The following is a 14108-nucleotide window of genomic DNA, read 5'->3' on the forward strand; positions in this document are numbered from 1 at the left end:
GGCTCACCCTGCTGTTCGATCCTCACTCGTGTGTCATTTTGGACAAAAGCATCTACTAAATACAATGTAAATGTAATGGTAATGGTTACCTGCATTTCACTCAGTCTGCCTGTACTGCTGTCCCCAGTCACCACAGACTGACACAAGTGAGGGACACCCAGCCCACAGAACGCAGCTGCGATTAGAGGGGGCGCCAGGCAAGTCAATGGAGATTTCATTAGATTTAGTCGAAAGGATCAGCAGGCATGTTTGACTCATGCTGCAGTTGTACTTTATATTTCACTAAGTTGTAATATAATCAACAGAAGCAATGTGGAGCTCTGTTATTGGCCAATGTCTCCCGGTGCCTTACTTATATATGTGCAGGTAGTTATAAAACCACAGAACTGCTTTTCTGATATAATCTTGTATCATTTTATTTGATTCAAAATGTTTATTTTTTATTTTACAGGATATATTGACTGTATGTGCCTTTCCCTACTTATTGACCGTTTAGGAACATGTATCCTATGAATAAGGAAGATGAATCATAAAGTGAAAATAAACATGCATTATGGCTTAAGATATTCCAGAGGTGACTGTTTATAAAAAGACAGTCTACGTAGCCATGTGAGAATAAATACTTTTTTTACCCATTCAGGGAATAATTTCCCTGTCTTAAAGGTGTCCAAAACCATGACAGGACGTCTGGTATGGAGATATTCTCTGATCTATTGCCCAGCCGGCCCTTATTCCTGTAACACCAGTGTTTAGGCAGGTATGAGGATCTTCAGAGCTTTCAGGCCATAAGCCACCTTTAAATAAGCTGCCACCACTGAGCTGGTTTATACTTCAATTACAAGGCAACATAACACACTTAGCATCCCAAAGTTTACTGTATTGTACTCAGTGGTGCCTGCAGAAAATTTTGATTGGTGTAGGCCAGGGCTCTTCGAATCTGGACCTCGATTCCAAATACAGGTTTTGTTTTCAGTTTTCCCAGGTAGTTTAATAATTACTGGTTCTGATTGGTCAGAGGCTTCACACTTGGCTCACAGGTAAAGGAAGGCTGGAAAACCAGCAGTGCTTGGACCTCGAGGACTGATTTGAGTAATAGGGGCGTAGGCATTAGGGTGCCGTTACATTTATGGGGGTGCCTATGATAAACCTTAATGACCTGGAGGTAGGACAGGGGCAGACAAACTAAGCCACTGGGGGGGGGGGCACTACCAGCAGATCCATGGGCCAGATTTGACCCTTTGCACTTTTCAGAATGATTGCCCCCAGTTTAAAAAAATGCATTGGGTTGATGTGGGACTTCCATTAACAGAGGTGGCACCATATTTTCCACCCCTGGTTGCTGCGTTGTACTTATTAGATGTAGTGATGGCATTTGACTGTCCTCAAATTATGAAGCATAAATAGTACCTACTTCAGGGAGAGATGCTTCTGATGTTGAGAACATGGACAAGTTTTTGAAAAGTGCAGAAAACATACTTGATCCTGATCTAGCAGGCCAAGAGTAATGATGTGTTGTTGGTAAGGGACAATTAGTATGACAACTCTATATACCTTTTAGTTCTTTATACTGGTTCTAGGACATTTACTGGGTCAGGATGTTTAATTGCTTAATTACTAGGACTAACTGAACAGCTTCTCACCATGCATTTCTTATTTACTATTGTAAAGTTCTGAATCAATTTTTACAACAGCAGGGCTGGTGTCTTCATGCCAACTTTCAAAGCAAAGGAGGTAGTATTTGCCAAAAATTTCATAGGAACTTCCAAATTTTGTACAAGCTATTTTCCTTGTAAATTAAGATGAGTGAACATATTGGTTTAGATATGAACAACTTCATTACCACTACTTTAACTGGGTCTCAGCCATTACAAAATTATTAGCTTGCATTCAAGAACAGCAAGAGAAGTCCATGGACTGAAGAGCTTTATTTCAGGTGTTAAGAGCCATCCTCAACGCTGCAAGATGTTTGATACAAAAATCCTCAATCACACTGATGGAAGACTCAACCTACTTGAGTGCTGCTAACTTAGAGTGATTTCCTTGATGTAGTTAAGATCTTAGAGCAAAGTTGGGAGTGGAAGGTACAGGGCAGGTCAACAAGAGCTCAGGGAGCAAGTGTTCATTTCTGGTCAGGCATGAGGTCGTCGATAGACTCATCATTCTCCAGACGCTTCTCCATCTCCACAAGCAGCTTCACACCATCGACCACCATCTGCACAAGCTCCACCTCAGAGAAGCCTAGGCGGTCAGCATTAGATATATCAAAGATGCCACCAACTGCAGCAGTGTCAACACCACCTGGAAATGGGGAGAAAACCAGTCAGTCATTTTCCTCTCCAGGGTTTTCCTTCAGTTAGTTAAAAGCACAAGATACAGAGCCACTTGGGTAAATCCCCTCAATGGAAGCAATTTAGTTCTGAAAAATGCAGCCCTTGACTCAAAGCCCAAGTTGCAGGAACCCCAGCTACTCGCCTGTTCCACGCTTCTGGAGCCTTAGCCTCTTGAGAATATCCCCGAACTTGTCATTTTTGCTGAGTTTTGGCAGCTTGACATGGACACCTGCACGCAGGCCGGTGCCAAGGTTGGAGGGGCACGTCAGCACATAGCCCAGATGCTCATTCCACATGAACTCGTGGCCCTTCTCCTTGAAAAGACCCTCGATCTGAAGGCAGCAAGTGAACAACTCAGCCTGTTTTACTTAAGACCATCTAGTGGTACCATCCAGACGATTTTACCTTTGTGAGGCCAGTGCAGAAACGGTTGAAGACCTCCCTCATGTTGCCTCCCTTCTGCATGGAGATAATACGCAGATGGTCCTCCTCATTAACCCAGACCAGGAAGGTCTTGTTGTCATTGTGCCTGGGTGGGAATGATTTTCCCTTTAAGCACATTCAGTCTGGTCATGCCTTTCTACATTGCATTAGGTAGTCTGAGGTGCTGAAGCTTCGTGCTCAATCTGTCTTGGGACACTTGCCTAATTCAGTATATGGCAAGTTTGGCTCCCAAGTCCATTGACAATTTTTACTATACTTACCACTTTAGAAACCAGTGGTTTTATGGAAGACCATTTCAAGTAGTAATAAATTAACCCAAATTAGTTCGAAAGTAGTTCAGTGTTTGTCAATGAACCAGCTCATTGCATTTAGCAACTCTTAAAATAAACATTTGTGTTTAGTATCCCTTTAAGAGAAGTGCAGTTGCAATTAATAGCAAATCAGAAGTCAAACGAAAAACCTACACCTCAAAATGTTTACTTACATCTGCACAGATCTTGACTGCTTTCAATGGACTTAAGAATTCAATTAATTTGCAACATTTTACCGAATTAAGCAAGCGTACCAAGATTGAGCATTGCAAGCCCTTTCAGTCAGTTGATATCCTCAGTTCCGTCAGGCCACTTACCAGATTCCCCTAGCATCAGGCCAGTCTCGGGCCATCCCAGAAGCCAGCAGCAAGGGAGAGACTGGCTTGTCAAACAGGAAGTGGTCATCAATCAACTGCTGCTGTTCTTCATCAGTCATGTTCTTCAGAGCGTAATATTTGCCTTTTAGGTCACCTTCCAAGGAACTTAAGCCTAGAGAAATGCATCATCTTGATGATCAACCACTGTTTACAAATGAGTTGCAGTTTCCCCATAGCACCACTAGAGGACAGTATCCATGCATAAGGTGAAACACTTACTATTAATGGAAAGTTCTTCAATACCACGTCTCTCCCCACGACTGCAGTGGGGGGGCAGGCAAAACCCACGGATGCTCCTGCCAGTGCGGACTCTAGAGCTCAGGACGTAGTTAGGATCCAGATCGTCCCCACCCTGGGGAAAACCACTGTGTTAAGAGCTAGCTTTCTGCCCACACAATTCACTAAAAGTAACACTAGCGACAGACACCTGCAAGTTCTCTGGGTTCAGGTCAGTCTTGTGCACGTCTGTAGGCTTGTATCCCCCGTGCCGGTCCTCAATAACTGGGTCCAGGAGCTCCCTGAAGACATCATACGTCTCCTCATCTCCCGCAACACAGCCCACGGTCATGATGAAAGGGTGTCCTAAAAGGAACAGTCGTTTCATGCTACTCAATCTGCTTTACAGCAATATTTTATTGGAGTGCGTGTTGCTTGTAACATTGTATGAGTACCTTCCCTATCTGCATTTCACCAGCGGGATTTCGAAGAGTACAGAACCGCATCCATCAGTACCTAACTCGGCACTGAAACTGGCTATGCTTGTATACCTATAGTCATGATACAGTTCCAGGAAAACAAACAGCAACCTAGCTGATCAAGATCTACCTCTCACCTTGATGTAGGGAATGAGTCTTTCCTGTTAAGGTGGTCCTGTTCTATCAAATCTGGTTAGCGCCAATTTATGCATTTTCTCCACGTAATCAGTTTTGCATCCACTGCAGCAATGCAGTGCACCTGAACTGCTGTGAGTCAGCAAAATATGGAAAGAGGGTATTTGTAACAATCGATATTAATTTCTCCCCTGACCTTTGCAAAGGGAAAGGAGTGTCAAACTTGTAATCCATTAGCTATGAATATTAATGTCATTTACACAACTAAATCCACACTGCCTTTAAACCTTCGTAGATTACATATTTTGTAAACAAGGCAATAATCGTCCAGTTCGGATTGCTACACCAGATGCGGTATCAGCATTACCCTCTGACAAGGTCAGTACAAGAGCGCCAAGAAGCCCGCAGCGTTACAGACATTAAGCCGCAGCATGAGAGCATGCGGCGGCACAACAGATGGCTTGGAGGGGGCGGGGGAGGAGATGCAGCGCCTTACCTGGGTTATCAACCCCAGTTTGAATGACATCATCCAGCGTGAATCCGCTGGAAGTCTGTTTCTCCCGAAGTGTTTCGTACATCTCCAGAGTCAGCACCTTGGCCATGTGATTATTATGCTGGCTGAGGTCTGGGAACTCCTGCTCCGCGGAGAACTTCATCTTCATCAGGTTGTGGGTGTTGCTAAAAGGCATGATTGCTTTTACCTACGTTCAAAACGAAGGCGAAACATTCAGATCAGAGACCCGATCCAAGGTGTCACCATATCCCACAGCATGCGTTTTGACGGTGAACGGCATTGTTTCCCCAATATTCTCGTTTCACTGGTTTTAATTTAGTGTATCAGCAGACGTAATTGAAATTCGTTATTTAGCTGCAATTTCGTTGCAGATCTCAGTCGATCACTTGACGCACATGAAAATCGGATATAAGATGGAGGCACAATAGTCCATTGTGATAAGCCTTGCAATGGAAACTGCGTACTGCGCAGGAATCGATAGTGGCATAGGAGACCTTGCGGGAAGAATACATGGCAAGGTCGTTCAGGATACAGAATGCGATTTCTCATACGTGCATTTCTATTATCCAAAGCACTTAAGGCCAGCAAACCAACAGCTAATTTGGTCATTTCGTACAGTTTTGAAAATTTGTTATGGTTTAATCAAAGGAACACAGAAAATACATAAATTTACTGCTGCGTTGATAAAAGTTACATAAGCGAAGGTCTTCAGCAGTTAAGAGGCTTGCAGTCGTGCATAAAGATTGTCTTTGTTTAGCTAAAGATCGTCATGCATCGTTGAGAATAAATGTTCTGCGCTTTCAAAGACCATTAAAAAAAACCGCAGTTTGAGCTCGAATTAGTGCAACATAACCAACATTAATTACGCGCGCACATACACATACAACAAAAAAAAAACGCATTACCTTCTGAAGCGTTTATTCTTTGGGTAACGACAAAGAGTTTTTTTCCGACCAAGGATAAATCAGGTGTCCAAAATTAAGCCTTTTGCTTCTGTTTTATATACGCCAAGAACTTAACTGTGATTGGTTGCTATTTGCAGTCCATTCATTCTATTGGACGGATGCTGCGAGCCATCATATATACCGCACTTAGCAATTTTCTATTTGCTGCTGATCAGAATTGTACATTACATGTCCTAGTCGACAGATCTTCTTAAGACCATCATATGAACATGCAGCATGTTCAATAGTTAGTGGTTACATAATCTAAATATGATCTGTACTGATAAAGAATACATACATGTATGCACCCATAGCCATTTAATTATTGTAAGTTTTTTGTTTTCTTTACTGAACATCGCAATTCTTAACATTTGAAAAGTTTGTCTTAGTTTAATATTTAAAAATCTGCATTCTGTAGTTACTGTTTGTGGGAGTAATGTCAACAATACATTAAATACATTCATAATTGGATATTTATTAATGTTTATGATTAATAAATGATGTTATATTCATAGTCCAACCATAGTTAAATCCATAGTAAGGGTGTTATAGCTATTTTCACATTTGTGTAAAATATCAGATCAATAGGCTTCCCCTGTTTGCAATATATCTGTTTTATTTAGTTTGAAGTAAACCTGGGGCAGCACTCTGGAACAGCAGGTAGCCTCACACCAGGGTTCCAAATTTGAGTCCCACCTGTTTGGTGTGTGTGGCGGTTGCCAGTCCCCACTGTTTCCTGTGGACTTTCTCTGGGTATTCTGGTGTTCTTATATAGTCCAACAAGATGCACTTAGGCTTATTGGCATCTCTAAGTTAGCTTGTGATTATGAGTGTGTGCGGCCTGTGCTGCACTGTATCCTCCAGGGTTGGGTCAGGTCTTGTACTCCATGTTGCCTAGGGTGGGATTCCACCCCCTTGTGACCATGCTCAGGAAAAATCACATACAGAGGACTAGATGCCATCCAGGGGAAGCCCTATTGCCTTATAGTACGGTATGTGTTCATAAATCCTCCCTGTGTTTCAGAGACCATTTTTTAGTAAGGTTGTGTGTAGATAGCTTGCAGAGGTAAATTTCCCATTATCATTTGAATGGACAAGCAGGTATAGAAAATGGATGGATGGAACCAGTTATCTGTAATGTAAATGTTAATTTAATGTATCCACTTGAAATGCACCAGACCCATTGACCTTCATATACTTTGACACAAAGTTGTTAGGGAGAGGACTTATTAAAGACGATAGTACAAAAAACACAGATAAAATGTGCAATAAACAAAATGATTAGCTCACATCAGACTATTGTAGAACATTGCATTTATCAAGTAGCACTGGTTTTGATTGACTAAGAAGTTCTGAAGATTTTTGAATGACACTGGAATAATCATAAATGTGCCATAGATCCAGCATTAGTGCCAAAACAGCCTGTTTAGCTTTGCTGTAAAAAGACAGTGGGACTGGATGTTCACTTTGCAGCGTGGAATGTTACTGCATGTCTAAGTCACTGAAACCCAGAGTGTGCTAATTAAAATGGCTTCATTATGATCTAGTAATTAAACTCATACATTTTCCAGTCGTTACATAACTGATTATGCCTGTAATTGTTTGTGTAATGAGACAAGTTGGTTTGCTATGGGGTGTGGATTGCTAAGAGACCAGACACCAGTATGATAGCCCACCAGGTATCCAGTATCTTTGCATATGAATGTATGATTTTGACGATTAAGGGAGTTGAGAGGTCCAAATGCATCTTAAGCCCTAGCTATTGCTACCAAGATTCAATAGATGGAGGGCAGGTGATTAATATGGTTTGTGTGCAAGGAGGGTAGAGCGTATGTGGCTCCCCTTGCATGACATCTCTATCCGTGCTGCAGCTGACAGTCAGTCATCTCCATGCCCAGCCCCATTGGTATCACTGTTATTAAGTAGGGGCTCATATTGTCTGATTTTCTTGTGTGATGCAAGAGTGACTAGTTAGATCTGTCACCACAAAATCCACGAGCCCTCCCATCATGCTTGCTGATAAGCCGTTACTTCAGCTTAGAAGGAAATGAAATACCTTGTATCTAGCTGTCCTTGCATTTAAATGTGACCTCACTGTGTTGCAGAGGTGGCAGAATCTTCACCTGCACGTTGTTCTGTGAGTTGCCTCTTTTCTGTTTACTGAGTATTTTGCTCCAATGTGAGAAGGAACTCGAATGTAAATTTTGGTCTGAGGAGCATCATGGAATTATTCCCTTATATATAGCATGGTATCATTCAGTACCAGCAGGTATTCAGAGGTATCAGTACTCTGCAGATCGGTGAGTACAGGCCCACTTCAAGCACTGTATGCTGTGATGTATGTGATGCATGTAGATCTCACAATCATCACAATGACCTTGCCAGTGTTATGTACACATTAGTTAATTTGTGTACATAGCTATGGTTTGAGTGTCCCTGCCTTGAGGTGCATTTTTGTGTCTGTGAGTCGGGCTGATGATAATGATGATGTTTGTGTGTGTGTATGTGAGTGGGTATACCTATCCTTATGGGGACACAATGTCCCCATACCGTGATAAATATCCATTTTTTTCCCTTATGGGAACCGATTCCCTGGTCCCCATCAGGGAAAACTCTATTTTATAAAAATCAGTGACTGCTATGAAAAAACTAAAAATGCAAAAACTCCTGTATTTTGCTTGGTTACTTATGGTTACGGGTAGGACAGGGTGGGGCTGAAGGCTGTTATAGTTAGTGTTAACATTTTTCCCATAGAAGTAAAAGAGTGGGCCCCATAAGGATAGGCATACCCTACATGTGTGTGCGTGTGTGTGTGTATGTGTGTGTGTGTGTGTCTGTGTGTATGACAGAGGGGAAGAACTCCTGCAGGTGACTCAGCATTTCTAGTGAAGGACTCTGAATTATTCAAAAGGAAGCAGCCATGTCCATGTGGGGGGGTCTAATCTGTCAGAGAGAGATGCAGTATCGCTACGCATGTGTCCTGCAAGCTCCATCAGCCGTTTTATTAGATGAAGCTTGCAGCTGTCTCTGTGTGCTCCCTGGCCACTTTCTCCTTGCTCACCAGCAATTCCGTCATATAAAAACCATATAATTATATATATATATAAAAGGTATATTATCTACCAGGGACACAAATGCATAGGACCTTGTTTGTCCTGCTGGTGTATGCTGGAGCCACATGCTTTAATTCCTACCGAAAACAATTTACACTTGTGTAAAAGTGTCAAAAATGTTTAAAAAATAACAACATCAGTTAATATATAATCCTGGGTTGCTGAAAATGACCGGAAACAAATTACAGCAATCATTGACGTAGAGGGGAACCCTAGGAGAATGGCATGCACGTCTCAGCTGGTGTTGTGTGCTGTAAGGGTCAAACGTCACACTGAACTAAAATCAGAGGACAGTGTGTGCTGCCTCTGGAGGCTTGCTGCTGATGTTTCACTTCCCTGAAGCTAACATCCAGCTGCATGGACACAGTGTAAATCTTTACAGAGTGTGTGTTGCTCCTTCTATTATCAGGATAGGAAATGTGATGTCTGTAACTGTTATGTGACTAACACAACATGATGACGACTGCAGGGTGAGTCTGTGGCTGTGCTGGCTAATGAGGCACTATTGTTGGAAGTGGAGTGGGGAGCGGCATGTGAGAATACCATAGTGATCGGTTTGAGTCGTTCCTGTACTGAAGGGGGAACACCTTGGAGCCCCGTTGGGTCCCTGTTCCTAGGATTATCATTCAATTTTGTAGCTCAGGATGCCTCATCTATAAGCATTATCATCATCATCATCATTGTCATTGTCATCCTCACCATGGTAAGTGTCATTGCCATTATCGTCATGACTTTGATAACTCTTTCCATTGTCACCATGACAGCCCTGTGGATCAAGTATTACACAGGCCTGTGGTTTTCCTAGCACATGCAACAGTATCATTTGTGTGGCTGATATAATCTTCAAGTCCACTGCTTGACACGTGATTTACTTCAAGGGAGATTAATGAGGCACAGTGAAGAGAACCTCTTCAAGCTGTCCGCTCAGGCCATGCCTAAATACCTCAGGTGTGATTTGTTTTGTGTTATAAGTATAACTGGCTGTACCAACAATGGTGGTGTTTATTTTTTAATCCCATGTTGCTTTATGAGAATTGACTTGTGTTGAATAATGGCTTCCCTCTCAATGACAGTACTCTGTTCCCTACAGGTTTAGGGTTGGGGGAGTGAGGGACGCTGATATTATCTATAAAGGATTAAACTGTAACATTTTGATTTGTGAAGCAGTTGTGGCAATGGAGGAAAGAAAGTCATTCAGGCAGAGATACACACACATGATGGGGCTGCTTTCAGATGCGCGTGTGTGTGTGTGAAGAGAAGTCGGCACAGGACAAGCTACCTTAGGCCCCCTGGGAGGAAACTGCAGTGTTCTCACAAGGTCAGAAACATAATGTTTCTTGAAATGAAAGCAAGAATTCAGCCATGGCTTTGTGGTGTGTGTTCCTGTGCTTGGGGGAGGAATTTTATTGCCACACCCCCCCCGACATCTACCTCTTCATGGTACAGTCATGTCATGCACGTTGATAATCAGTCAACTAACTGATGCCTTTGAGCTCTTTCACTGACTCTGCTATTACTGGTTCTACTGGGCCCTTTGAACCTGAACACAGGAGCTTTGTAGCAGGTAGCTGTGGACTTCCTGTCCTGGTCTGTGCTTAGTTGCTTATGATTGAGAAAGTCTTGATCATCCCAGGGGGATGGGGGGGGGGAGGTATTTGCGCTGGTCTGCTGAGAAAGGCAGGCTTCTGCTGGGCTCATGCAGAGGGAAACATTGCTCCAGCTGACCTCCTGTCGAAAGCAACCACTAAAGCCTAATTAAATGGCACATTTTATCTGGAGGATACAGACTGTCCTGCTGCATGCTGGGAATCGGTCTTATGCATCAGACCGTATGAAATGCAGGAGGCCTTTAACAGCACTGATGAGTATCACACCTCCAGGGGTGACCATCTACTGGACAAGCTGTTGGAAGATGGATAGGTGGATCTAGTTACTAAGTTTAGCTTAATTATTGCATCCAGCAAGTTTCTCCCCTGTGCTCCTCATCAGCATTATGGATGGAATATAAACGTTTGTACTGGCCATACTGACATGATATTTCACATCAGGGTGCCCATTGCATGTTTTTTGAGGCTGTTTCTTGCAATGTCCTGCTGTACGTCCTGGAATCCACCAGCCCCTCCCACATCACTAACCCCCCCCCCCACCTCCCCAAGTCACCTTCAGCTGTCTGCTGTGTAGGTCCGCCTGTGACCATCTGAGGCCGAAGAGCTATTTTTACCCTACGTGACTTAATTGGTTTCTGTTCCTGGGCCTGAAATGGAGCCATCCCACAGCCTACATTCAGAGCTGCCTGCCCTGTCGCAGGACTGTGGGCCAAGTCCCGTTCCTTGAGCTGGGCAGACTGGCAGATATAGCCTACCCATCCTCAGATGCACCTGCACACTCTGTCGCAGGAAAGCAGGCTGAGTCCTGTTTTGGAAGCTGGGCAGGCTGGCAGATAAAGCCCCTCCCTCCCAGACTGAACTGCTATCCTTCCGGCGTGATTTGCATGTGAATTTGGGGTCCCTGCATTGAACACACATTGCCTTAAAAAAAAACTGAGATGACGCAATGGAAGGAAAGAGTCAGAACCCCCCACCTGCCATCCTCACACACCCCCACCTCCATGCACCCCAACTCTGCCTGCCCTTGCCACAATCCACAAAGAGCTTCAGGTGACTTTGCTGTTCAGCTGATCATCCATAGGTTCTTTCTGGGTCCCTCAGGATGCCCTACCAGCCTGATCTTCTCTAGGAATCTGGGATTTCTTTGCAGACACCAGCAGGCTGAGGGTTACAAACTTAAAGACAATCTGAGATTAGACTCTAAACTAACTTCACTTGATTGTAAACCTTTAGCAGTTTGTGTACCAGTCTGGCACATTTGCAGTTACATATATTTATTAAGTATATGCTTTTCTCCAAAGCAAGGCAGACCTAATATTAAGCTGTAACTTTCCAGGCTTGTGAAAGCTGTTATTCTCCAGAGGGTATATCGTAGACACATTCTACTCAACATATTTAATTCAATTTCAATTGGTAGTAAGACTAGTAATTCATCTTTAGGCCATGATCAGGGGCGTAGCTAGACCTTGTACAATGAGGTGCCCAGACTAGACCCAGGGGAAATGATCCAGACTGCATCACACCTAAGGAAAATGCGAATGCAGGAGCAAATTTTTCTAGAATACAAAATAAAAAAAAAGAAATAGAACTTTTTACAGGAATGCATAACATTCTGCTAAAATTAAAAGAAACTTGGAAGCCCCCTGGATAAGCTCCTCACATATAAAGCAGAAGGAACTTAAAGATTTTCCAAACAGAGGTACTATGAGATGACGAACAGAGCCAGCCACTTGATAGCTTTTCAAGTTTGCAATGCTTGGGCTAACTTTCTGGTTTCTAAGATTCTACATCCCATAGATGAAAAGAAAATAGCTAATAACTTTGTATCATTTTTGGGTAAGTTGGAATAATAATACAGAAATAATAAAAGTAATTACATACGGAGCTGTACTGTACTGTACCTCAAGTCGATGCACTGCTGAAAAAAGTGCATGCATTCGTTATTATGAATCATTAAATTTAACCTGAATTTGTAATTTAATAGGCTTTATGGCAAACCCAAAACATAAACTGACTAATCTGAAGACTTCCTTGCTGGTTTACAGCTACCCTTGTCATTAGAAGATGAAGTTAGAAGATATAAATGATATCAGAAATGACAAAAACTGTAATTCAGGAAGCTCTAAAAAACTTACAAAACAACAAGTCATCAGGGTTGGAGACTTGAAAAATTCTGTAAATGCTTCATGGATGATTTACCAATATTAACTAAGGTCTTTAATTATACTTTCTCTACAGGTGACCCACCAAATACATGGTGAGAGGTCATCATATCTGTTGTCCAGAAAGAAGTTAAAAACCCTGCATTCTTTGGGAGATATGAACCCATTACTCTGTTACACAATGACCAAAAGTTTATGACCTTGATGAAAAAGTGTATTGCAAAATTGATTAATCCAGATCAGAGAGGTTTTATTTGTAGAAGACAGTGAGGTCGACCCCCTGAAGCCAGGCCTGGGGGTGGGGTTCTATGGCGAGCGCCTGGTGGCCAGACCTGCACCCATGGGACCTGGTCCGGCACAGCCCGAAGAAGGCGCGTGGGTCCCCCCTCCAGTGGGCTCACCACCTGTAGGAGGGGCCAAAGGGATTGGGTGCAGTACAAGTTGGGCAGTGGCCGAAAACGGGGACCTTGGTGGTCCGATGCTCAACTGCAGATGTTAGCTCTAAGGACAGGGAATGTCACCTCTCTGGTGGGGAAGAAACCTCAGCTGGTGCGCGTGGTTGTGAGGTTCTGACTAGATATAGTCAGGCTCACCTTGACGCACAGCTTGGGCTCTGGAACCAGTCTCCTTGAGGGGGGTTGGACGCTCTTCCACTCTGGAGCTGCTCACGGGGAGAGGTGCCGTGCAGGGGTGGGTATACTTATTGCCCTCTGGCTGGGCACCTATACATTGGGGTTTACTGTACTGGACGAGAGGGTAGCCTCCCTTCGCCTTCGGGTGGGGGGATGGGTTCTGACTGTTGTTTGCGCTTATGCGCCAAACAGCCGTTCAGAATACCCACCCTTTTTGGAGTCCATGGAAGGGGTGTTAAAAAGTGCTCCTACTGGGGACTTGTTCTGCCAGGGGGCTTCAATGCTCACATGGGCAATGACAGTGAGACCTGGAGTGGCGTGATTGTGAGGAACGGCCCCCCCGATCTGAACCCGAGAGATGTTTTGTTATTGGACTTCTGTGCACATCACGGGTTGTCCATATTGAACATCATGTTCAAGCATAGGGTTGTCCATATGTGCACTTGGCACCAGGACACCCTAGGTTGCAGTTTGATGATTGACTTTGAGGTGGCATCGTCGGACTTGTGCCCGCATGTATTGGACACTGGGTAGGGTCATCATGTTAGGATTAGAGTTTTGGGTTAAGAGAGGGGCGGAGCTGTCAACTGACCACTACCTGGTGGTGGGTTGGCTCCATTGGTGGAGGAGGAAGCCGGTCAGGCTTGGCGGGCCCAAGCATATAGTGAGGGTCCACTGGGAACGTCTGGCAGAAGCCCCTGTCAGAAGGAACTTCAACCTCCGGCAGAACTTCTCCCATGTGCCAGGGGAGGCAGGGGACATTGAATGGACCATGTTACGCTCCTCCATTGTGGAGGTGGCTACCTGGAGATGTGGCTGTAAGGTGGTCAGTGCCTGTTGTGGC

General features: G+C 43.8%; 1 protein-coding gene across 1 annotated transcript; it reads right to left on the bottom strand.

Moving 5' to 3' along the window:
* Nucleotides 1–1906: 1906 nt before the first annotated feature.
* Nucleotides 1907–5799, bottom strand: LOC125720884 (creatine kinase B-type-like). Its single transcript, XM_048996789.1, has 8 exons — nucleotides 5712–5799; nucleotides 4789–4993; nucleotides 3890–4044; nucleotides 3682–3814; nucleotides 3403–3574; nucleotides 2736–2859; nucleotides 2473–2662; nucleotides 1907–2298 (listed from the first exon to the last, which is right to left on the bottom strand). The coding sequence occupies exons 2-8, from the start codon at nucleotides 4979–4981 to the stop codon at nucleotides 2120–2122; spliced, it is 1146 nt and encodes a 381-aa protein (XP_048852746.1). The 5' UTR covers nucleotides 4982–4993; nucleotides 5712–5799; the 3' UTR covers nucleotides 1907–2119.
* Between the last annotated feature and the right edge of the window lie 8309 nt (nucleotides 5800–14108).

The sequence above is a fragment of the Brienomyrus brachyistius genome, unplaced genomic scaffold, assembly GCF_023856365.1.
Source record: "Brienomyrus brachyistius isolate T26 unplaced genomic scaffold, BBRACH_0.4 scaffold27, whole genome shotgun sequence".
In the NCBI taxonomy this organism is placed as follows: domain Eukaryota; kingdom Metazoa; phylum Chordata; class Actinopteri; order Osteoglossiformes; family Mormyridae; genus Brienomyrus; species Brienomyrus brachyistius.

Coding starts and splice junctions, on each gene's coding strand:
- LOC125720884 (XM_048996789.1), bottom strand. CDS start 4,981: ATGCCTTTTAGCAACACCCACAACCTGATGAAGATGAAGTTCTCCGCG. Junction 4,045..4,788: donor AACTGGGGTTGATAACCCAG/GTAAGGCGCTGC, acceptor TGTTCCTTTTAG/GACACCCTTTCATCATGACC. Junction 3,815..3,889: donor TGAACCCAGAGAACTTGCAG/GTGTCTGTCGCT, acceptor GGTTTTCCCCAG/GGTGGGGACGATCTGGATCC.